The sequence below is a fragment of the Daphnia pulicaria genome, chromosome 1 (assembly GCF_021234035.1).
Source record: "Daphnia pulicaria isolate SC F1-1A chromosome 1, SC_F0-13Bv2, whole genome shotgun sequence".
Lineage (NCBI taxonomy): Eukaryota > Metazoa > Arthropoda > Branchiopoda > Diplostraca > Daphniidae > Daphnia > Daphnia pulicaria.
The window spans coordinates 35,019,685-35,043,956 of NC_060913.1; the positions used below are offsets into that span (position 1 = coordinate 35,019,685).

The 24,272-nt window shown below is 38.6% G+C and overlaps 3 protein-coding genes and 1 non-coding gene across 10 annotated transcripts; 1 reads left to right on the top strand and 3 right to left on the bottom strand.

Annotated features, from left to right (window-relative positions):
- Positions 1-8,726: 8,726 nt before the first annotated feature.
- Positions 8,727-8,848, bottom strand: Trnal-caa. The gene is made up of 2 exons: positions 8,811-8,848; positions 8,727-8,772 (listed from the first exon to the last, which is right to left on the bottom strand). It is a non-coding gene; the product is annotated as a tRNA-Leu (tRNA).
- A 336-nt stretch (positions 8,849-9,184) lies between these two features.
- LOC124311931 (hapless 2-like) lies at positions 9,185-10,210 on the bottom strand. The gene is made up of 3 exons (XM_046776301.1): positions 10,149-10,210; positions 9,957-10,041; positions 9,185-9,873 (listed from the first exon to the last, which is right to left on the bottom strand). The coding sequence occupies exons 1-3, from the start codon at positions 10,155-10,157 to the stop codon at positions 9,272-9,274; spliced, it is 696 nt and encodes a 231-aa protein (XP_046632257.1). The 5' UTR covers positions 10,158-10,210; the 3' UTR covers positions 9,185-9,271.
- Positions 10,211-12,539: 2,329 nt separating this feature from the next.
- On the top strand, positions 12,540-16,116 carry LOC124311461. Of its 2 annotated transcripts, none has more exons than XM_046775976.1 (4): positions 12,540-12,869; positions 13,203-13,385; positions 13,451-13,609; positions 13,668-16,116. In XM_046775976.1, the coding sequence occupies exons 3-4, from the start codon at positions 13,506-13,508 to the stop codon at positions 15,688-15,690; spliced, it is 2,127 nt and encodes a 708-aa protein (XP_046631932.1). In that variant the 5' UTR covers positions 12,540-12,869; positions 13,203-13,385; positions 13,451-13,505; the 3' UTR covers positions 15,691-16,116. The 2 variants fall into 2 exon arrangements, with proteins under 2 accessions (XP_046631932.1, XP_046631924.1); XM_046775968.1 differs by having other exon boundaries at positions 12,541-12,869; positions 13,447-13,609.
- Positions 15,907-20,032, bottom strand: LOC124311527 (annexin B9-like). 6 transcript variants are annotated; one of them, XM_046776069.1, is made up of 11 exons: positions 19,897-20,032; positions 18,854-19,049; positions 17,882-18,223; positions 17,631-17,807; positions 17,355-17,559; positions 17,172-17,251; positions 17,010-17,082; positions 16,685-16,858; positions 16,536-16,611; positions 16,355-16,460; positions 15,907-16,285 (listed from the first exon to the last, which is right to left on the bottom strand). In XM_046776069.1, the coding sequence occupies exons 2-11, from the start codon at positions 18,962-18,964 to the stop codon at positions 16,235-16,237; spliced, it is 1,395 nt and encodes a 464-aa protein (XP_046632025.1). In that variant the 5' UTR covers positions 18,965-19,049; positions 19,897-20,032; the 3' UTR covers positions 15,907-16,234. The 6 variants fall into 6 exon arrangements, with proteins under 6 accessions (XP_046632025.1, XP_046632038.1, XP_046632027.1 ...); XM_046776082.1 differs by having other exon boundaries at positions 18,854-18,915; positions 19,897-20,002; XM_046776071.1 differs by lacking the exon at positions 19,897-20,032 and adding an exon at positions 19,832-19,881.
- Between the last annotated feature and the right edge of the window lie 4,240 nt (positions 20,033-24,272).

The window sequence follows — 24,272 nt, forward strand, 5'->3', positions numbered from 1 at the left end:
CTCGCTTGTTACTCAACATGCTATTTTAAAGCAGGGACTTGCCGTTAGCGTCAGTGCCGATAATGTTGAAAGGACCAAGAAAAACCTCAAGAATTGGAGTGATCGTATCAGAGAAATTAGAAATATAGGGCGAAGGTATATAAAGGATCGGCGAAACGGGCCGGTTTTCATTGTAAGTTCCACACGAGCAGCAAAATTGGAGATGTGCTTGCAATCAATTGCAGACCCGTAAACATGGTCATCAGAGACTGGTGGTAAGAGGAAAAACAAGGAGGGACATTTGCTACTACCGAAGAAAAAGATGGTAGCGCATATGGCTCCTGAATTAACACAGTTTTGGCATCAAAATCAAAGAATGACTTGGGCAAGGGAGGCCGAGGCAAGGCTGGAGTGACGTAAGTTAACTTGAAGGCATTTAAGACGGTTGGGATCAGATAGAGAGGGTAGAATATGATCTGGAATTTTTTAGCGGAAGGTTTTATACCGATCAACCGCCTTCACCTGCTCAGCACAAGCCGTGTGTCCCGATTGATGTAGACCGCTGCAATTGACATATTTCAAAACGGAGCAGATGCATTCATTAGAACGGTGCCCATCCGCACACTTCCCGCAGGCTGCTAATTTGGCCGGGCAGTCCCGTTGAATGTACTTGTATCTCTGAGACTTGATTTAGTTTCTGACCTCCCTATTTAGGTCAACAGGAACGATTCGGTAGTATGTGCCGAAAATTTAGGCTCTCCGTGAGGCTAGGATGTCGTCTCAAACTACTTTAGACTTAAGGAAAACTTTAACATTGCCTTCAGTAGTCTGTGGCTTGGTGAAAATGACTTGAAAAGACTGAATTTGACCACGCAAGAGCGTATTGCGGTGTTCAAGTTCCTTCTTTAGGCTGCCCAAGTCATAAATATTTACAAGAAGTGCAACAACATCATAAGAAACATTTAGTTTACCAGCAGCCTCAAAATGGCTGTGAAATTTCGGCTTGTTGTTCGGAATAGCGGCGGCTTTGGCAACTGCCACCTCGTTGCCACTGCCACCCGAGAGTAAAAAAAAACACCTTATTGTTTTTATACCGAACGTGGGAGGGGATCGAACCCCTGTTCTTGGTTATGTCCACCTTTAACTCCTCAACAGCTTGGAAATCCAAGGGAAATGCAGAAACGTCATCACACTTGGCCACCAAAACTGAGCCAGAAAGGTTACCGCGGGCCACAGATGCATACGACGGGCCAGAAACAGCCTGACCAAAAAAAGATGGCCCAGCAAAACCAGAAGTGTGGGCTTGTTTGAGGCTAAAGACATGATCAGCAAACTAACTTTCATCTGGACAGCTTTTTCCTCAAGAGACTTAATTTTAACTGCCTGATTATCCAAGTCATCACTAATGACGAGAGACTTTGTACTCAAGACCCAAAACATAATCGTCGCTAAAGTGAGTGATATTTGACTCAAGTTCATTAATCAAGACATATTGGTTCTCTAGTGGATCACTAGGGGCCCCACTGTCAGACTCATCCATGGACTGAGTCTGGATTATAAGGATAAAAATACAGATATAAAGACGAGATGTCCAGATTAACCATGTAAATGAAGCTCTTTAGATTCTTACAACTCCCGAGGTCGACGGGTATAATTTAAATGCATATATAACGAAGCAAAACCAAACCAGATTATTTGAAAGACCTGTTCCTGTGATGGAGCCTAGTTTGGAGTCCAACAAGTCCGGTGTTAGCGATATTGGAGAGAGAAAGAGAGAGTGGGAATATTTCGATAAACTTGGGAAGAGGTTAGTAAATTGTCTTTAATAATATTCCTGTTCTATCTATCTTTTAACTATATGTTATGTCTAGACGTACGCCGTCTTTAATAATATTCCTGTTCTATCTATCTTTTAACTATATGTTATGTCTAGACGTACGCCATATCTATTTGATCCATCTGGCTATGGTCATACCATAAAAAACAAGAAAAAAATGGATCTGTTATTTGGCGTTGCACTGTCCGACCAAAACAAAATGATTATCCCGCTCTGATCTGCCAAGAAGGATTAATATATACCACCACTAAGGAACACAGCTTTAGCCTGGATAAGCATAAGAAGATGGCTACAATAGATACCTTCTACCTCCGACCAAGATAAAGAAAGTATTTGCGGTATTGAAGACTAAGGCCGGTGCACTCTGTATAGATCAACTGGACAATTTTTTTATGTATAAAGAGAATACCTGGATGAAGACAAAAGGTATTTGGCCACCTTTTGTCTCGTTGGTTTTAGTTTACAGTTAATACGAACTAACAATGATGCCGAAGAATGGCACAACAAAATAAACCTAAAAGGTAAAATGGAAGGGATCCACTTCTATCAGTTGGTTCCTCTATTACTTAGAGAGTCTTACTTTGCAGAAGTAGAGGCCCTTTTTTAAAACAAAACAAAACTACGCGTTTCACACGACTTAGTAATAACCTGCTTCAAACAAATCTTTTTAAGCTGTGGAACAACTATGATTCAAAAAAGAATAAAGCCCCTTGGGTGCCTTCGGGATTCAGGTTTTGTTTGGCTAATGATTAACTGTTTCTAACTCTCCACTTCAGACTATGACTTAGTTTTCATACCATATGTCTCACCATTTTCGTTTGTTTACATTTACCCATTAACCTAATGTAGCGCCATCTGCTGTCACATTATGAACTATCTCATAAAACAGCAGCTATCAAAAAGTAAATAGCCGCTACTTCACTTTTTAAATGCATCGAAAAGGTTAAAAAAGTCCCATAGTTTCTTTTTTTATGTAATGCAGTGTCTAATAAGCTCTATGCCTAACTTTGTCATGCCTTATAGTTAAAAACTTAACTTTAAAAATACCCTAAATCGTGTTATTCGGATTTCCTCTATTCTGATTGGTCGAGAAAATTCCCAATAAAGACTTTCGAGGTCGCAAAGCTATAAAAAAACACAGTGAGTTTACTGAGTTAGATGACTAATGGGAGACTAATGTGTAAATGTATGTTCTATATACAGTACCTACCAGAAGTTTGGAAACACGCGAGAGAAGCTTATGTAAAAAGCCAATTTTCGCCGCGTTCCCAAAAATCAGGTTTTTCACGGAGAGTATTGAAATTGTTTTTGGAAGTAGCCATAATGGTTGGCTACTTCCTGAATTTTTTTCAGATTTTTATGTCTAGGGGGAGGGCATCTACAAATGGAAGTAGAAGTTTGGAAACACGCTGTAGAAGCGTATTAAAAAGTGGCTACTTTGCCGCTCTCTAAATAAGGAAAAAATAACCCTATAAAGACGCCAAAAAGTGCAAAATAAAGAGCTTTGTTAGCTCTATGACATTTGTCATTTTCAAATTTTTTGAATTTCATTTATTATAATGAATTTCAAATTGAAAATGAGATTTGTCATTTTTGCTCATTTCCGTCTATCCCACACCGCGGTGTTGTCGCGATTTCTCCTTTGTTTCATTTTCAGAGGTGGGAAATTTTTGCCTTTGCTCTAGTAGGTGATATTTACCCTTCCTCCGAAAATGATTATGATGAAAATGATTCGCGTCATATAGTTCTTCACATTTGGGAATTGAAAACTGAATAAATTTTTTGGCCCGTTCTTCCCCCCTACTTCCACCCACGCCGGGTTGTCGCCCCCTCATAAAAATCTGAAAAAAATCAGCTTAATGCTACCCATTATGGCTACGGCCAAAAAAAATTTCGTCGCGATCCGACAAAAATTGGATTTTTCGGATCGAAGAGAAAAAAATCCAAACTCCATAAGGTTCTCTCGCGCGCGCGCGTGCGTTCCCAAATTTCGGGTAGCTACTGTATATTAAGGGGAAAAAATTCGAGCTGATTTTAAGGTTAATTTTTTCAATTCAGATCAGAAAAGGCTCCAGCTTGAAAATAAAAGCTGATATCTGCTTTAAAAAATTGGAGCGAAACCCTAGATTAAAACTTCCATAATGAAATAAGCTTACAGTTAGGAAATATATTAAGGGGAGGGAGGATTCAAACTGGTTTGAAGGTTAATTTTTTCAAACCAGATTAGAAAACATCCTAGCTTGGAAAATAAAAGCTGATATCCACTAAAAAAAAGTGGAATTATGCTAAGATGAAAAATGCTTGAGCTGTTATTAGCTAACAGTCTAAAATCTAAGCTAAAAGATTCGTACGGGCCTATTTACCAATGTTGCCAATTTTATCTGTTTTTGTGTATTTGGATGAAACTTGAGATGGAGAAAAGCAATGATGTTGCACACTGTTCTTTTCAAGTTACAAATAAAGTTTTGTAGGTTATAGGGGAGACCGGGGCTATGTGGGACACGGGGCTATAATGTACAAGGCAATTAAAACATGTAAAATTAATTTAAAAATTGTGAAATAAATACAGAGTATGTTAAATTACGTTTTATTTATCATACAAACTTTATTTCTTGAAATTGTGATTTATTTTTCTTGTTCTATGGGAAATTTAAAAAATGGGAATCTGAAAAAATATTTAAGACGTTTAGTTTTTTATTTTATTAATACTTAAATCAATATTTTTGTAAAACCCAAATAGCTATCTGATAGCAATTTTATTCTAGTTTAAGGTGGTGTATTTTGTTTTTGTAATGGGTTCCTAAGTATTTAATAATTTAGTTTATTTAATGATATTTGGGTTCGGGTTAAACGGGACATGGAAAACGGGGTAAAACAGGTATTGCCAGATCAACGTTATTTCCAGAAAAACGCCCCCTGGCAACAAAAACAAAGGAAAAATGATCGGAAAAACTTTTTTGGTAGTATCTCCACTTCTACTTTATAAAATAAATAAAAATTCAGCACTTCTGAAAGGGAAATGAATTTCCTTTTCACCAGTGCATTATTTAATAAATATAATTAAGCCGTTGCAGAGAAAAACGATGTTCAATTTTACCCCTGGCTCTGTTCCGTTTAACCCAAATTTTTTTGTTTTTCGGCATTTTTTCATGTTGGCATCACATAACTCTTAAACGATACAACGAAAAAAATTTAAAAAATTACCAAATGTAGATAAATGCCAGGGGTACTCCTATACTTGAATTTTTTTCATAATTTTTATTTTTATATAAATGGCAGCGTAAAGAAAAAAATGTCCCACATAGCCCCGGTCTCCCCTATATATGTTGATCTTGATAGACCGACTTTTCTTTTTATAGAATTTTAATCCCTTTGTCTGCACTTAAACCATATACCGCTTCCTATGTTTTTTGTTTTTTTTTTTTTTGTATTTGTTGAAAATTTTGACCGCTTCTTTGTGTTTAAGGAGTGTGTGAGTAGTATTGACATTAAATTCATTCAACCATGTTTGTTTAGTAGTATAAAGATTCTATTCTTCCGTCAACGATCTTAGGTTAGTTAGTGGCAAGCTAAAGTAATCGCTCCGTCTTCCGTCCTCCGTCCTCCGTCTTCAGCTTGAACTCTTCTCTAAACTCTCTGAACTTTTTGTTGTTGAGTGATTTTTATTGTTCATACAACAAAAATGTTGAAGAAAGAGTTAAGAAAATCAAAGTTGTCTGAAAAATGACATGAAATAAGACAAATATTTGTCTCAAGATGCGGAGAATAGTTATTGCCTCATTCCTCCTGTTTTATGTCTCCAATAGTAGTTTGCTACTAACGATTAATAATGTCGATTAAAATAGATATTTCATTTAGGTAGACCAAGATATGAAATGTATTATTGTTAAAAAACATGTGTGACGTTAAATTTGAACCATTAGCCTTGTGTACCTTAATCAAGTAGGGGAGAGGGCGGCTAGTTGGCAGGTGCTTTTTTCCTGAATTTTTCTGAATTTTTTGAGTACACTACTGTTAAAATGAATGAATGAATCAGATTCAGATTCCAAATCTCTATGAATTGATCGTATTTGTTTACAATGTTCGTTTACACGAAATTGTGAAATCGAGAAAAACTGCGAAAAAAAGTCTGTCAACTTGCCCCACTTACGGGGTAAGTTGGCTAGTGACGATTCTCCATTGCTTTAAGACTTCTAGTTCGAATTTTTAAAACTTGCAACTCAGCATCTGGGGAGAAATCTGTATGACAACATGCCCCTCAAAATTTCTGACAACTAACCCCACAGGGTGCTTTTCGAACAAATAAATGTATAAGTATAACTAAATAACTTTTTAATGTAGAACTGTCGGGTTTCTTTTAAAACTAAGACAAACATTAATTATTTTTTGCTAATGGGTTTTCTGACAGTATTAGAGTTTTATACTATGAGAAAAATAACAAGTGCTGAGAGGCCCAAAAAAACTTTTTGCCGTTTATTTTTTCTTTTTGCTAACTCCAGCCAACTCCTGTTGGGTAAGTCCTATACTTTTGAAGTTTTGTATGAGCAATCTGGGTGTTGTCTTTCATATTTGGTGTAAAAGGCTTGATTTGTTTGTGTCTGTAAGGGGTCTAACTAGCAAAACGCCAACTTACCCCACCTGCCATCTAGCCCCCCTCTCCCTTATGCTATCCACCATACCATAATCTAATGAATACAAAAATTCAGAGAGGTGTGAAAAAGTCGATTCGTGCAAAGTTTAGAATTGTCAAAATCATTGTTTTGGCTTTGGTTATTTTTAGTTATTTATGCAGGTTTGTTAATTCACGGTTGAGCGCACATGGAAACTGCCTTGCGATTCTCAATAGGATAGACCTATAAATACTGGATTTTTAAAGTCCCTTTCAGGGTCAGGACTTTCAGGATTCCTTTCTTAAAACTGCCTCCACCAAAAGAGGGTGTTTCGAACGATTTGAGTCGGAGATTGCTTTTGTAGAGATCTCAATGCTTATTCCATGTATTACCTTCACAGCACACATACGTACATACACAAGTAGGTAAAGAAGAGTACAAAAGAGGGTCTTACTCTCGAGCTTGATGAAGGAGAGCTGAAAGAACTCTGATTTCAAGTGCCAAATCTGCGAGTATTTATACTCAATAGGCTTGGTGCATGAATAAGGGATTTGTTTGAAAAAAAACCATTAGAATAAGTTTTTCACGCTGATTCTCATGGTATTTTTTTTATATTTTTTAAATAATAATTTCCCCCCGTAATCTCACTTCAAAGTTGAGACACGATGTGTCAGGAGAGGTGGGCTAACGCGAGAGGAAAAAACTGTGCCAACTTTCGGTAATCATTCTCACTTCTGCCGCTAGGTTCTCTAGTGTTAGTGGCCCTGAAATATGGCGCGAAGTTTAACCATTGTGGATAACGCATGGTAGTTTAAGGGTGTTTCAGTTCAGTAAAAATAAAATTAACACCATGCTAGTCTGTAATAACGATATTTTTTTTCAAACGAATCCCTTATTCATGCACCAACCCTATTTCACGCTGATTACGTACACACAAGTCTCATTAAACAAGGGTGTGGACGCATCCAGGTTGTTACCGAATTCGGTAACGACCTGGTCGATGAAACGAAAGAGGACAGGTGAGCTCGAAACTTGTTCTTGCTCTTCTAGTTTCTTTCGACTTATCCGTCGATCTTCAACTGAGCTATTTGGCTCATTACACTTGTTAAATATCACCTAATAAATAAGTAATGTAGCCTAATCATTGAAATAATGAATAGGAACTGAAGATGAATGCAATGTAAAAATAAAACAATTTGGCCTAATAAGCCCGGTCAAATCTACATAGATTTCATGCAAGATAAATTACCGGATTACTGGTTCGTGTTCAAAATTTGGTGCTCATTTTAGTAGAACTGGCAACTTCGGGCGTTACCTAGTCTATATAAAGTGACGTGTTTTTATATTTACAAGCCTCTAAGCAGACATCTAAACTCGACAAACTAAAATTCACGTTTTCATAAAGCTATTTTAAAAAACAAGTGTCTGTAAAAAAACCGACTGCATTTGAATCGATAATTTAAACTATTCATATGGCTTTGTAACTTTCAAAGTGTGTCAGCATATATTTTTAACGATTTCTAATGCGGCCTATAAAAGGCGCACGAACTTCGAAGACAGTAAAGACACCCGATTATATATAGGAATACGCCTTAGTTAGTGATGTTTATGATAATTTTATAAAAAATATAAAAGTTTCGGTGTTATTTGGAAACTTTTGAGACGAACATTCTCAACCTCGCTCAATCTATGTAGATGTTTGGCCAGTGTTTGGCAATAGGGAAAAAGTAAGAAATCTAACCAGATGCAGTCCTCCAGCTCGCTTACATATTCTGGGTCTCGTCAAGTAAAAAAATCAGTCGAATCAGTCTCTCATAAGCATACACGAAAGAAACCCTCTACCGGGAATCAGTTCGAACTAAATTTCCCGTGTATGCTTATGGGAGACTGATTCGACTGATTTTTTCCTTGACGAGACCCAGCCTGCTGGAATCTACAGTATATTGACTCATCGCATTGTCGAGTTTGTCTCAGCATCAGTATCTCTAAGCGAGGGGTTCACCACTAAAAAATTTTTCGTAGACCCTGCCAAAAGTACGCAAATTTTAAGCCTACATAACACGTGCAATTTACGCAAATTACGCAAAAATTATGCAAAATACGCAAATTTTCGTACACCCAAGACCTCAGTGATGGTGAACCCCTCGTCTCTAAGTCCAAGCGCAGTTTGTATGCATTCAATGAATGACAGTCAATGAAGTTCGAGAATGATCGAGAACGATATAAATATTAAATTGCTGTGTAATAATATAAGAGCGTATTAGATTTAATTGAACATTATTTAGGTCCGAAAAAAGAACTGTCAGAAGTGGGATTTGAACCCACGCCTTCTATCGAAGACCAGAATACCAATTTACTACCAGGTTGAATCTGGCAAGCTAACGCTTGAGTCTGGCGCCTTAGACCGCTCGGCCATCCTGACATACCATGTGTGTATTAGCGAGAACTATGAATTCCGAACCAATATGATATTGGTTCGGAACAATATGTCATTTAAAATGTCTACTCGCCCCAATTCAATTTCAGCAGAAGCTTTCCAAATGTTATAGTTAAAATTATGAAATCTGTTGTACGTAGCCTAATGAATCCATATTTGATGTCAGTCTAGAGATCATGAGGTAAATCGGCATTATTGATGATAGGCCTACGCCTTCCCACTAAGAAAGGAAGTTATCGATTTATTCTGAAGAAGGCTGGCTACTTAGAATGCAGAACCATAATGTTTGGGAGAACAAATAGGACTGAAATGAGAAAAACGCTCGATCAAAGTTAGTATATTTTTTAAAAAGAATACATTAATTAATATTAATTGAAGATTAATTATTCGCCAATAAAACTAGAAGTTCTAATAACCTCCAGCTGACAAAGGAGGAGCGCCATAAGAGGCCACTGATGGAGCTGATTGGAAATGGGAAACTGGGGCTAATGGCTGGTACGATTGGGCCGCAGGAGGAGCATATCCAGCATGTCCGGAAGAAAACATTGGAATCGTCTGGTGATGAAATTGAGCAGCCGGGGCTGGCTGGTCATAGGATTGCGCCATCGGAATAGGAGCATGTCCTCCGGCCGATCCTCCATAGCCACCAGCTTGACTGTTACCTCCATGTCCTCCTCCATAAGAAGACGCTGCAATTGGCTGATGCTGGGATTGGGCAAGTGCAGAATGAACGTGAATGTGCACTGGAGCACCTCCTGAAGATCCACCATAACTTCCTTGCCCACCAATTTGTCCACTTCCTGCTGAGTGTCCGTGACTTCCGCCGAAACCTCCTCCTCCTCCGTATGAAAGAGCGGGAGCAGGAACTGGCCTAGGTGCTGGTGGGCGATGGACAGGAGGTGGTGAATAGACCATCATCGGCTGCGGTGCAGGAGCGTAAATGATTTGCGGTGGAGCAGCTGCGTATCCACCGCCACCTCCATGACTCATACCTCCACCGTAGCCTCCAACTATAATTTTAAATATTCATAAATTTTATCAGGAATAAAAGTTATGCAACATCATAGCTGGAGTAATGAGAGTTGAGACCAACCTCGTCCTTTTCCTTTGGTTGCATCAGTGCCATGGGCTAGCGCCAAGCCAAGCAACAAAAAACATTTCAGCGAATTCATATTAACCTATATTTAATACATCTCAGTTTGAATATAAAGTACATATATTCATCAAGATTTAACATTTCTTAACTTATAATTTGTGAATTATTATATCGTGTATTTAGGCCTACTTTAACCATGTTGGGAGTGGGAGAGTATTCCGGTATTCTAGTCTTTACTAACTGACACCGAGAACGATGATCAACTGTACCTTAAAATTGTCGGCTCCTTTCGTTTTTATACCGTTGCCCAGTCCTATAGTCGGATTTCTCTGATCTGAGACAACGACAAGAGAAAGTAAACGTTTCTTAGAGTCATATGTGAACACGTAGGCTTCAATCTCTACATTCATTTCGATTTTACTTGCGTATAACTCGACGATTATTGTACTGCTAAAATTATCTTCGCGCCTCCAAGGATAAACCTTTCCCTTTCAACAGGTAGCCTATTAGTCTTCAATGAAAAACAGTGAAAAAATATTTAGGGGGAAAACCTGGGAAAACCTCGGGGAAACCCTTTTCACCCAGTTTGAACAAAAGAAGAAAAGCTCTCCTTTCAGACTGAATTGGCGAATTTTGAAAGGCATTCCAGGGCCAACGCTAGGCATGAGAGAAAGCGAAACACATTAAATGAAGCGAAATTTTAACTTATTGAAGCCAATCTTTATACAAGAACTGAGAAAATAAATCAAGTTGCGTCTTTATATTTGAGTTTGTTTTTCTATTAATGTAAAATTAGATTGTTCGTGTGATTATGCCAGCCATCAACGTAATATTAAATTGTTTAAAATAATTTTTTTACTGTCGGATGTGTAGTGTAGTGGTTATCACGGTTGACTCGCACATCAAGTCCTCAGTCCAATGCTGGGCAGATGCAACTGAATCGTAATTATATTTTATATTCGACCTGATGAATTTATTTAAATTGACCACAAGCAAAGACAATTAAAGCTTGCATATCTTCGCGCCATGGGATTATCGTGCTTTGGGAAACTACGGTTTTAAAATGTAGTTGATCAACAAATCCTGCTCGTATAAATAGCCTACAGCCTTTCCTGTTCTCGTGATTAGCGTCCAATTTTGCGTCGAACGTATTATTTTATTAACGTATTATATTAACCCAGATTGACAAAAATATTGATGCTAACGGTGATTTGAATTCAGGTTCTCCCTTTTCTGCTTAACGAAGCTAGATTCCAAATCACATTTCCCCGTCTAACAGCAAATAATCCACTTATTAGTATTATGACCAATTTTGGCATTTGTTTAGTGTTTTTTATCGCTAATTATCACGATATTGTTTCACGGGCATATGATCAAAGTAACATTCGCATTGAATATTTAAAGATATTAAATAAATAATGATCGAAATTGAAGATCTGTTGTGCTTGTATTGTATGTGTGAGACAACCGTGATAATCACTAACCCTACCCATTATGCCACATTACAGAAGCTGATGTTTAACAAAGATGTCATTGATAGTTTTTTAGAATGTAGATTTTTTAATAGTTTTTTTGAATGTAGACTATTCAAACATCAGAAAAGGAAGGGGTCCACCCTTAATAAGAACATTTTTCTGTTTTTTCATTCTCAGTTTTTGCAATTAGAATTAGCCTACACATCTATAAGCATCTCACCTTTACATTGGACTTGTCTCATTTATAGGATCGATCCCCAAGTCCGTTATTGACTCTTTTTCTACACGTTTGTAGAAGAATTTTTCCGTAAATTATTCCGTAGATCGTTTGCTCAAATAGAAGTAAATAGAAATTACTGCACTGTTATTTAATATTTCCCAAACAAAAATACTGGCACGATTCATTAAACTGAGAAGAAAAACATTTTTTATGGTTACAATTAGCAGGTAAAAATTCCTAATTGGTCATTAGACAAGAACATAATATTTTTTAATTAGTTAACGGGTCATTTGATTGTTGCCATATTGTGTCGACCGTTGTCCACTCGCGGCCTGGGGAACCTTCCAATACAAATTTTAAGTCCTCTCATGTTTCACTCGTTGCGCAATTTAATTCATGCTGCCCGACTGGCAAACTATATATATTGAAAATCGCGTTTGAAATCGACTGAAAAATATAAAGTTCCAATTTTTATGCCAAGCAAACTAAGAAGAGGAAGTCGAAAATTATAAAATTGTTTGGATCGAATCGTGAGCGTCAACAGAGATGCACGTACGTAGACCACTATCTAGTAGTAATATGACACCGTCTGCGTCTGCAACGAAAACCGATATGTGTTTTGATGTCAGTTAAGATATTTTTTATCGCATCCTTCCTTGGTTCAACTTCAAACCCCTAAGCTTATTTTGTATTTGGGTGTGGTTTGCATGCACACACTTGAAATCAGTGAAAATAAGTGTGTTAGTTAATGGACATTAAAAAGTAATTAAATTTTATAATAAAATGAAGAATAAACAAATATTTGACTTATTAGCTAAATCTTAGTAACCGTTGATTCATCAGCCAACGCCAAGTCTACAACAAAAATAACAAAATGTTACCTCACGATTATATAACACAAAATGGCAACTCAGCGTGACCATCATGACTTCATTCCTCATTTCTCGTTGAAACTGTAATTTGAACCATTTGTCCAAAGTATCGTTCAGTTTATTCTTTAGTCTCACACATTGCGTGTCAATTCTCTAGTGTCTAGCCTATATATTATCTTAGGCTGTTTTCCCTTATCTCTTTGTCTTATCCTGTTGCCTTGGTCGTATCTCCCCAACTTGTGTTTACTTTGAGTAGAAAGTAATATTCACCAGTCAGTTCGTGGCATTTCTTGGCACATCTGTGAGTCGAGTTTCGTGATCATCAGTAAAACTTATACGTGAGGTAATTAGAACTGTTATCGTATTGTTTTGAATTTGTTGGCATCCAAAGCAAATGCTGACCATACCGCGTGAGCGTAAATCACTTCGATGTGTGTCAAATAATAAAACCAAATCTGGGTGTATCGGGTAACATCGTAACACACAGAGTTTCAAGTTTTATGTTCCGATAAGTGTTGTGTGGAAATCAAAGTCTTCGTTTGGTTGACCAAGTTATGAAAACAATCTGATTTTATTGTCTGATTGAATGTACACATTTATAAGCATCGTCTATTTCCGATCTTTGTAAAGCTAATCGTTAACAGTAGTCTCTTTTCTATTTTTGTTTTCACTAAAGGGCCCCAGCGTGAGAAAGAAGGATTTTGTCAATCGAAAATAAAGAAATCGATGGCATTCAATCTTAAACACTTGTATTAAAGCTAGATGAGTCTACTCGAAAGTATGATTAGCTACGCAACAGAATACGTAGCCTAAGCTAAATCAGAGTCACGTGTCCTCTGTTCGAGATCTACAGCCAAAGGTATATCAGCCAACTAAAATAACTTGACTATCATCAAATGGAGTAAAACGTTTATTTGAAGATAGAACACGTCGTTTACAAGCAACAGACTAAACATTTACGGTCAAAAGTGTTGGGAAAATGTCGAGAAGAAATAGGAGTCGGTTCGATCACATCCCAGCTGCGAGAATTCCACGAGTGTCACGTTATTCCAGCCGAAAATCAAGTTTCAAAACCGAACCAAGGTAATTGTGTCTCTTTGACGTCAAGTGTGCCGTTTATTTTATGAAAATAAGTGTTCAGGTTTGAATCGGAGAGCCGGTTAGTGCGGTACCGTCGAGATCGTCGCTCGCCGAGTGCAAATTGCCGGCCTTCAAACGAGGAATTCGATTCTGATCGAACTGAAAATGGAAGGAGAATATCTGGAATCAACTTTCGGGACCTTTCTCCCGATTCACCGAGAAGATCCAAAGATACTAGGGAAGAAAGCTCGACGCGGTGGAGACCTGTGCCACAGCTACAAACTGAATGGCGTCCGGAAGTACCGGAAGTTCCAGAAGAGAGACCGCTGGTGCGGCAGTTCAAGGAGCAACGGGCAGAGGATCACCCTCTTTACGCTGCCGAGTGGCAATCTTTTTGGGAAAGACGTCAAACTCGTCACAAGTCGAGAGAATCTTGCGACGAAGACTTCTTGCCAGATTGGATCAAGTACTGGAACAATCGGATGAACGAACTTGACCTAGAAGAGGAGATGAAAGCCCAGGAAACTGCTCAATTGAACCGCAAGCGCAAATCTCACCAAGAAGAATCTTATGTTTGCCAACAACATAATTCAGAATCCGTCATCAACCCAAGTCGACAACTAGCGGGTCGGAGTTCAAAAAATTCTCCCAAGAAATTCCACGTGACGCTGGATCATGACGACAGATTGGATCTAGTAAACCCCCACTCTTCTCACACTATTAAGCAGCAGTGCAATTTCGAATCATCTCTAAAACCATCCACTTCTAATGGTGTGGGAGTCCTTCAAAATCCGAAACGCGTTTGTCACGTCATACCTTCCCAAATGCCAAAAGACGCACCACTTCCATCTGGCCCAAATTTCCTTGAAGTTCTCCGAATGTTGGTCGCCCTTGAGGACATTCTTGATTCTCTTGGTCCAAGCATCACGAATTTGCTTGCGCGAGCCCTATCGTCTGAACGCCGTGAAATTGGTAGCTCATCTAAACTGTTGAACGAAGATCCAACCTGCGTTGATTTGCTCGACACATCGAAAGAGAAATTGAAAGGATTAATTTCAGCTGGAATCCTGGATGGAGTTAAAGGAACAGCTGCCTCACAGGCTGTTGAAAACGTTACTCGCCTCCTCAAGCAGCCTTCAGTTACTTCACATTCTAGTACTTCCTCGGACGGACCTGCGGGTTTTAACATGGCGAAACTAATTAGCAATCTGCAAGCTGTTGGACTGTTGCGCCCTCTTCAATCGACTACAACATTGCCCTCAACTATTGGGTCTCCCAGCGTAGCCGAGTTGAAAGATAAGGATTCAACACCAAGCGCTAGCAATTCGCACAATTCTCATGTTAAAAAAGATCAACTATTCAGCGGTGAAGAGCTCAAAACCCTGATTGTAAATTTTCGGACATTGACCGCATCGCAAAAGGAAGATCTCGTTCAACATTTACGCCGATTAGAAGAAAGTTACCCCGAGAAAGACGTGAAGAATTCGAGTGAACCGTCGTGTTCATCAGGTTCGACATCTCCGCTGTCTAAAAAATACCGTCAATACGAAAACGGTCAAATAGTCAACCCGATTGCTCCCAATCGTCCGCCGTCCAAAATTCGATTTCCTTTCATATTGAAGAAGACGGGACTGTCGTCTACCGACTTGGACAATTACGGCATTCCGCTCGATGAGCTCGGCCCTTCTCGCTCAAAGGTGCCGATAGATATCAAACGTGAGTTATCTCGTGGCGCAACAATGACTGAAGGTTGTTCACTATCAGCCGTCAATCATCAACCTTCAACTGGGATTGATCACTCCGATCAAAACAAATCTAAACTTGGTCAATCTTCCCAGCAAGTCCACCAGCCATTTGCGCGTTTGACAGACGGGAAAAACAGCTGTCAGACGCCGTTAACACATCGAGATGGAATTCAACAAGTGCAAGAATTGAATAAAGTGCAATTGCAGAGACTGAGCTTCTACAAGGACCAGTTGGATCCCAGGAGAAATCGAATGTTGAACAACGGCAGCATGCATGTTGCACAACACCGGCCAGTTCCTTACCAAGAACCTATCGTCATTCCCACTTCCCCTGTCTAAGCACCAATTTGCTGTTTAATGCCAATACCAAAATTGCAACACATTTTTCTCATGCCAATTAATGAAATTACTTTTCAACTCGGAAAATTATTAACAATTTTGCTGCCCAAATCCCCTGCCAAACATGTTTCACAATTTCGGACTAGAAAATAAAATTATATTTTTAAAATTGATTTCACCGTAATTTCTGTATCATTTATTTTGCCTTGTTGGAAATTTATTTTGTCTTCTGTATTATTTCCTTTTCTCCACCAGGGAATTGAAAAAACAAAACAAACATTAAAGATATAGTATTTTTAAAGCTAACCTCTACTTCTGTTATATGAAAAATTTGGTGGAAGTCGATTGGCTTTAGTGGAAGCTTCACAAATCACGGAAGCATAGCCTAGGTTGGCACCCAATAACTTAAAATTAGGAAGCGGTAAAAATAAAGAGAAGCTTCAACCAATAATGAGAGGTGTAGGTGAATAACTAAATAGAGAGAAAATTTCACACTGTGCGATATCAAGTAACGCCTCTTTTGTTTTCGGTTGAGAGATGTTTTTCATCCGATTAGCGCTAGGAGAGCCTTTTTGTAATCACCCGACGTGTCACCCTGCGATAAAATGATTTCGACGTGTCATTAAAATGTTATCAGACATTGATAATAAGACGAAATAAATACCGAAACATCCGTTAAAAGACTTTTGCTGAATTTCTTCTCATATTCTCTCTTGATGTTGCCAAGGTCGATGTCGCAACGGCTCACAATAATGCGAATAAGATTTCCACTGAAAATAAAAAAAAATATATACAATTAGATTCAATTAAATGCAAAACACATGCCAACACGTATATAAACTCACTCTTTGGTGCCCATTCCTCGAACTGCGTTATTCAGGCGCTGGGCGAAATATCCGGGTCTATTTTGAGCACACTGCACTGTAAAGATAAAGAATTTAGAACAAATTATTTCAGTAAGAAATTAAATGTAAACTAGTAGAATTCGAATTACATATTCCTAAAAGGCCCCTCTCGGCGTTGGCAGAAAACTCGCTAACGACAGCCTGTTCCAGTGTGTGGCCGTGCATAGTTTGGTACTCGGACATAACTTGGCGTAAATGAGCCCAGCTGCGAGTCGCCAAAATCGAATTAAAAGCACTTTCATCCGTACCCAATTTGGCCGCTCCTGGAAATCAAAACAGAACATACATTATACTAAATGAGTTGCGAGTAGTAATTTTAATTTAAATGCGAATCATTACAAAAAAATGAATATTAAATCAAATAGTACTAAAATGGAAAATAATTAAAAGTCCAAAAATTGGAATTAAACTTACCAGCTTGAAACAAACGTTGGGCATCTGCCTTGGCCTTGGCAACGTCAACACCCTGATTCTCATCTCTTTGACCCTGTTAAAGTTAAGACGTAACAACACCGGAAATTATTTCAATTTGTACTCTGCAATCGAATGAAATGCGAAATCAGAAAAGGTTTGAACCTGGGCCAATGAAACGAGTAGCATTTTGAAGACGCCAGAAGTATCTCCTTTGATATCCTTTTCCATAGGATGACCGTACACTAACAAATAACAAACCACAATTAATTGGCTAAATTCCTTAACAGCAAACGATCAATATCGCTAGAGATAACAATAACAATAACAGTGTACAAAAATACTCACATCGTAAATAGGCAGCATTGATTTCGCGGATCTCCTGGTTAGTTCCGCTGCAAAGTATTTCAACGAGCGTTCCCTCTTTAGTTCCCATTCCATTGACAGCTTCGTACATTTCCCTGGCCATAAAATCGGCGACAGGGAGACAGAGGGCCACCATTATCTTTTCAAACGTGCCACTCAACTCACTTTTCAATTTCGACTCCAAATCCTAATTAAAATCATATCATTTCTGAACTGAACTAAAAAAAAATGATTTTTAAATTAAATTGAAAAATATACCTTTCCGTAGCCTGACTTGAAGGCCTGATAGATGGCAGTGCGCTGAGAGCTGCTGCGGTGACAGAGAACGTTGATGAGAGCTTTCTCGTCTGTGCCCAATCCTTTCATGGCTTTGTGGAGAGCATCGGCGTCGGCTCTGGCGTCAAACGGCGAAGCCGGACGTACGGTAGGAATATTCTGCAATCGAATCATATGATAATATTTTTATTCAATTCTAAACTTAAGAGCTAACTGCAATTTTTTAAATTTACCGCTTCCATTTGTTGCTGCTGATATCCAAGCGGCGAAGGAGCGTAAGGTTGGGCAATCGACGGGTACACTCCACCCGAGACAGCCGGCTGTAAACCGATTGGGGCCACGGGAACGCCCGGATAGCCTACTCGTTGCGGAGCACTGGCGTTGTACGGCGCAGGGTAAGCGGGGGCCGGTTGTGTCGGGTAGTATGGTTGTTGCGGCTGCAATGGATAAGCGGGAGCAGCACCAGCTGCTGGAGGATATTGATTCGGTGCTGGCGGGTAACTAGGGTAGCCGGGCTGAATACCGGGATAAGATGGATATGCCGGAGCTTGGTCAGTCGGGTATCCTGGGTATGCCTTGAGAAGTTAATTGAGAAATAATTATAGTTTAGAAACATAATATTTCCATTTTAGTAAAAGAAATTATTCAACAATGTTGATTAGACATCCATTATTTCGCAAATAACTAGAGCTTTTGCGAATAAAACTAACTGGAATAACCAGATTGTCTGACCTTAACATACACCCTAAAAATAAATTGGACTGATTAGGAAATCTTGCAGGCAACGTCTGGGACGCCCTACATACAAGGATTCTTTTTTAGAAAATGGGAAAAGCTTTTTTTTAATGGCTGCAACTGCGCATTAGTAGCACTGCTCAGTGTTTGTGCCCTCAATAATGCCTCCCCGTGTTTGATATTTTTCCGGCATTTTGCCAAATTCCCTGAAGGATATCGGACCTTGAATTAAATTAAATTTGGTATTAATCGAATAATCGCTACGTTAGAAACAAAAAAAAAGTTGGAAAATTAAAAAGTTAGACTATCTGAAATACACTATGAATACATAAAAATGTTGCATTTCACTGGCCTTCCGGCGGGATGCAAATTTATGATGAAAGACTCGCCCACATCGAATCGAAAAAAAAATGGAATAAAATATAAATAAATAAATAAATAAACAACAACAAAAACACCGCTATACCTACTTGATTAGGGTATCCTGGTTGAGGCTGCTGAGGATAACCACCAGTGGAAGGAGGATAACCACCTGTAGAAGCAGGATAACCAGGATAGTTTGGATAATTAGGATAACTCATTTCCCGAATTAGACCACCCGTCAGCAGTTAACAGTCGTGAAAAAGGAAACTTTTCCCGTCGACAGACAGAGTTGGATTTGTGCAACTGAAAGATAATTGAGAAATGAAGAAACATCAAAAGACTGTGACAAAGAAACTGACAGTTGCTTAAGGGGTGTATACATTTGGTCCATAGAAAGTTTATCGGGGAGATCAGTAAACACTAAATCGTGAATATAATAAACACAGATAAGAATATACGAGTCTCAGGCTCAGTCTCGATTGCACAATCTAATCCAATAGTCAAATGACGTTATCTAATATCTATATACTTTTACCAGCAGGAAAAGAATTATTATCAGGGAAAAACTGACAAACTGTTCTGCTAAACTTGGAGCTGTGGACCCAATTTTTCAAACTTACTCCCCCTACCGGCTCATTTGAATTTCGGTCGGAAAAAGGGAAGGGCATTGCTCAGTTTGGGTGTGGCTTAAACGTTCCAAAACTGAGACATCTCTGTCAGACTTGCTTCGGTGCTGCTAACCAAATACGAGGGATAGGCCAAAGATATTGAAACATTTTCCTTCGTGAGCTGCATATTGACAGCGTAGTTTTCACTGTTCTCCTTCAACACTCCCGCAACATTTTCAAGTCTAATATAATCAAAAATTGCTGGATTTCCATTGCTGATAAAATGGATTCAGATTGTAACGAATGAGCTCTGTAGAGCACGTGTCTTGCGTGAGGGTTGAAGGAGGACACTAATAATGTACATTTATGATATTAACAAAGTCCCACAAACAAAAATATTGGCTTCTCCATAATTTCAATTTCTTTGAGGTAAAAAAAAAACTAGATCAATCGGACAAGAAATACAGTTAAACTTACTCTAAAACTACTCTGGAAATAACTCAGAAATTTTTGTAATAGTGGCAAACGCAGTTCAACGTTACCTATTGAAGAGTACGTAATCCGAAAAATCACCAAGTTTGGAACGTTTAGGAGGTTAATGTGAATAACAAGTTTCAACAGCTGATCGGGAAGAAGAGGCAACACACGTCGTCACTAGTGAACGTCAACTAGCGCCACGAGTGTACAATTCCTTCCTTTATGTATTAGCAGCTGCAGGCTCTTGTAGTCTAGCCCACAGATTCGTATTTAGGTCGCGGCATAGTTTCCATTTTTCTACACCACTGCACGTTCAAGCAATGAGTCACGAATACCACCCGTTTGCGTCTGTGTACTGTTGGTCGGAGCAACCTTTTTCTTACTGTTGCCCAATACCTGCAAGTCTACAAGAAACTAAATTTAAAAAGTTGCCGAACCCAAATTTGATTTCACAGACTGTGTGATGACGTCAGACGAGTCGGTTATTTACGTCATAGACGACTCATACGTGTCACAGATATAAATGAACAAAATCCCGGAAACAGTTAATGACGTCATTTCGCGCGCTGGTTGTTGTACTAATAATAAAACTTACCGGAAGGAAAGTTTTTACTCAAACAATTACTCCTGTCTCTTTAGAAACATGTTTAATCTCATACCGCAATCTGTTCTTAAAATAATGCGATTGCTTTAAGATTTAATTAATTAAAATATCGTCGATGGCATCTTAAAGGAATTTAAAATATGGTGAGGAAACGCATTGATTGTAATTTGTAAGTTACATTTCAGAGAGAATAATAAAAAGGAAAATAGTAGAAAAAATAAAACTTGTTACGAATTCCAGTTTGTTTGTTTTGAATTCTTCCCAGGAGGAAATCACATGAAACATTATTCGTGTGGGGGAACAAAGCGAAGGCTATCAGAATGCTTGAAACCATCTCGCTAGCAAGACATTCCAGTCGCACATCATTGACTGAGTATTCGTCAGCACCTGACCCTTTCATTCTACACATTTTTTGGACGGAAGCGCCAAATCGCTTCCACAAAACTTTAATATTGTTTTCAATCTGAAACAATGGGTCGCCATTTAACATACCAGTAACAACATTTGTCACTATTGGTCTTCATTTATTCGAATCACGCAACTCTGTCAATACAACCATACAACGTGAGACACGTGACCGATGCTCGCGATGCTCTCTTCCGGTATTAGTTTATTTTATACTACCGCACACTCGTACAGTGCACTTTTTTTTAAGTCGATGTTAACATCTAGAATGTATTTGCCATCACATGTAGAAATATTGTACAATTTATTTAATTATGCGTTTCTGCGTTATTTACTTTGTTTATTTTTCCCAAGTTACCCGAAAGGTTTTTCTAATTACGTTTTTTTTTTTTGCTGGAATAGGATGGATTAGTTGTTGGTAGTCTCACTAGATGATCTTTACAACTATAGTCATCTAGCGCTAATTGGTCATTCAAGCAAAAATAAAATAAAATGTCTTTAATGTTAAAGGCTAAAAGCAGGGTCATCCAATAGTAATGCTAAAAGCATAAGAAGAGTTATCCAAGTCGCGATAGTGCACCGCGTATGGGTCACACAGTGACGGCCGAAAAAGTCCATTGTAATGATTTATAGATTTATAAACTTGCCACACAGACAGCACTTGTCATTATTGGTTTAAATGAAGGTTTTAACTATTTTTATTGCTGACCTCACGCCGTGCTCTTTTTCTCCGATTTTTATAATAACGACCTGACGGCACGCAATATATCCCACAGGTATATATGTCGCCCTCGTCTCTCTCCCAGCAAGCAGTCAAAAGAGAAGACCTATAGGGGGAAAACGGCCGGCCTTAAGCGTCGTTATCATCATTAATAAACCTCTCAGCGCATCTCCTCTGATGCCGAGTTAGTTAAAGATTTCATTAATGTCATTCAAAAAGAAGAAAAAGGGTTTTGTCATTCAGGGTTCGTCATCTCTCATACCGGTCTATTACAGAAGTAGCCAACATTCGAGTACTGCGGCGTACAAGATTGTCCTACGTCTTACAATGATAATCGATCTGACTTGCCCCAACGAATTTATCTCATGTTTTTTTTTTTGTATGCCGCGCATATCAATTGTTAGTATAGTTAGTGTTAGAGTGTTAGTGTTAGTTGTTAGAAGTTAGTATTAGTCGTTGAGAGTTAGGGTTAAGTTGTTTGATTTGGGTTAAGTTATATTATACAGGGCGATATGAGGGACAACAGTGGAGGGCAATTTGGCGGAAGTGGGAATCGAACACGGGACATTTTCATACAACGCTAGATGCTATATCCATTATACCATTTCCTTACTATTTCCGGAAGTAAATCATATCCTAAAACAGTATTGGCTAAGAATATATTATTTCTTTTTCCTTCGCATTACCTAGTAGCTCAGTGGTACAGGCTGTTTTTGGAACGTCAGAGTCTAAGGTTCAAATCCCGTTAAAGACTTCAGCAGGTTAGAATTTATTCTCAACGAAATCAGAGTTCTTCAATTGCTAAGTGATCCTAGTTGCAGTAGGAGATAGGTCATATTCTATTTTTTTTTTTATGGAAAAAAATCACTAACAGTTACAGGCTAACAGCCCTTCGGGTATCTTGCTAACGCAGCGCAGGTAGCTGACAATTATTATTATCTGAGCGCAAAAAGACTGCCTGTAGAAATAAGTCATCATTACTTTACTCACTAGATGTCTCTGATTTTTTTAACTGCTTTGTTTGAATGTGTCGCTAATCCTAGATGGACGGAATTGATTTATAGATTTCGGATTGACTTACCGAGCTACACGTCAATATTATATCGGGTTGCATGTCACAGTTTCTGATGTGAAATAAATTCAAAGGCACCGGGTAGCAAGTCAGCAGTAACCGACCTCGAGATAAAAAAATATATTCTTCTGTGCGGCTCAGGCGCTCAGCAGAACCTATCGTGTCATCCATCAGTATTTAATGATTCCGTGCTCTGAGAACTGTCGAACGCAACAACCTGACCGGATCATTATAGCACTTGTTCGTTGGAGTTCGGCCTAAAATAAATGTTGACTTTATTTTGAAAATATGTTGTGCCGCCAAGATGATGCTCGATGATGGTTGTAGCTGACACAAACTGGCAGATTGGCAGCTGAATAAATTATTCGTTCGTTCGTCACAATTTTCACATTTAGAACAAAAAGCCTCTGAATAAGGGTTTGAAAGAATAGAGAACAACTCTTTTATGCCTATCATCCATCAGTCCATAAGTAAAATCGTAAAAGTATTTTTTGTCTGAGGAAATAATTGAAATCTTCGTAGTTATTTCAGCAACAACCAAATTTCATAGTTCCAACAAATAAATGGAAAAGGCCATATGCCGAGAATTTTCTTCTCCTGGGAGCAGGTTATCAAGGTGTGGCGAAAAGCGTCTTTCTGAGTAGCATAGCACATTCATTCTGTACAATGGAAAATAAAATAAAGGAAATATTATTACGGAAATATTATTACGTACAGGGGGTACCCGGCACCCTACTACTCATAAACTGACGGCGACGTCGAGTCACATACGCTAACGTCGGGTTGGAATCGGGGTCAATCCGACGATCTGAAGTCGGAAACTATTTCTCTGAGCTATACGGCCCTATACCCCCTAGAAATTTTTATTAATCTGTTTTTAAATTAAATGGAATGAAATCATCTGTTAACAGATGATTTCCATTACCTTAGAAAGGCTGATTGCCATTACCTTTAGCGTTACATATACTGATATACGACATATACATAGCTGTAAAGAAACAAAGTAAGCACATTCTTTTGAACTCAAAATAATTAGAACGTGAGGTCTGTAATTATAAGCCCACTATTACACGACGTATGAGACCATGCAGATTTAAAACCTTAATATTGAAGTGTTTTAATAGCCGAGAGTTGATGGGACTATTTTTACACATCGAATAATTCTAGCAAATAATAGAAATCTGAGAAAACGGTTGTTTGGCGTCCTGCGCCCTGCGTGGCCCTGCGCTGGAACGGCATTATGAGACCTTCCACCATCACGAATTGTTCCACAAGTTGTTTCAAAGTTCTGTGTTGTCCCACAACTGATTATTTAGAGAAAAATGCAACAAAACGATTAGTGATTCGGTTATGCCGATTATGCTGTTCAAACCAAATAACATGTGACGAGGAAACCGGAGGAAACGCCAACCCCATCAACCTCCAGTTCTTACTTCTTACACTTTATGCAGCAAGGTAGAGGGCAGCACTACGAGTCAATTTGAGCATGAAACGCATTGAATCCTATATACGTACAACGTATTGCACGTATAGGAAGAGAGTATACGCTCACAAGCAACGGAACAAGGACTCAGATAACAAGTGTCTGCGGCTGCGCTCAATTATTTTACTTTAAAAAAATTGAAAAACAATCTTAGAA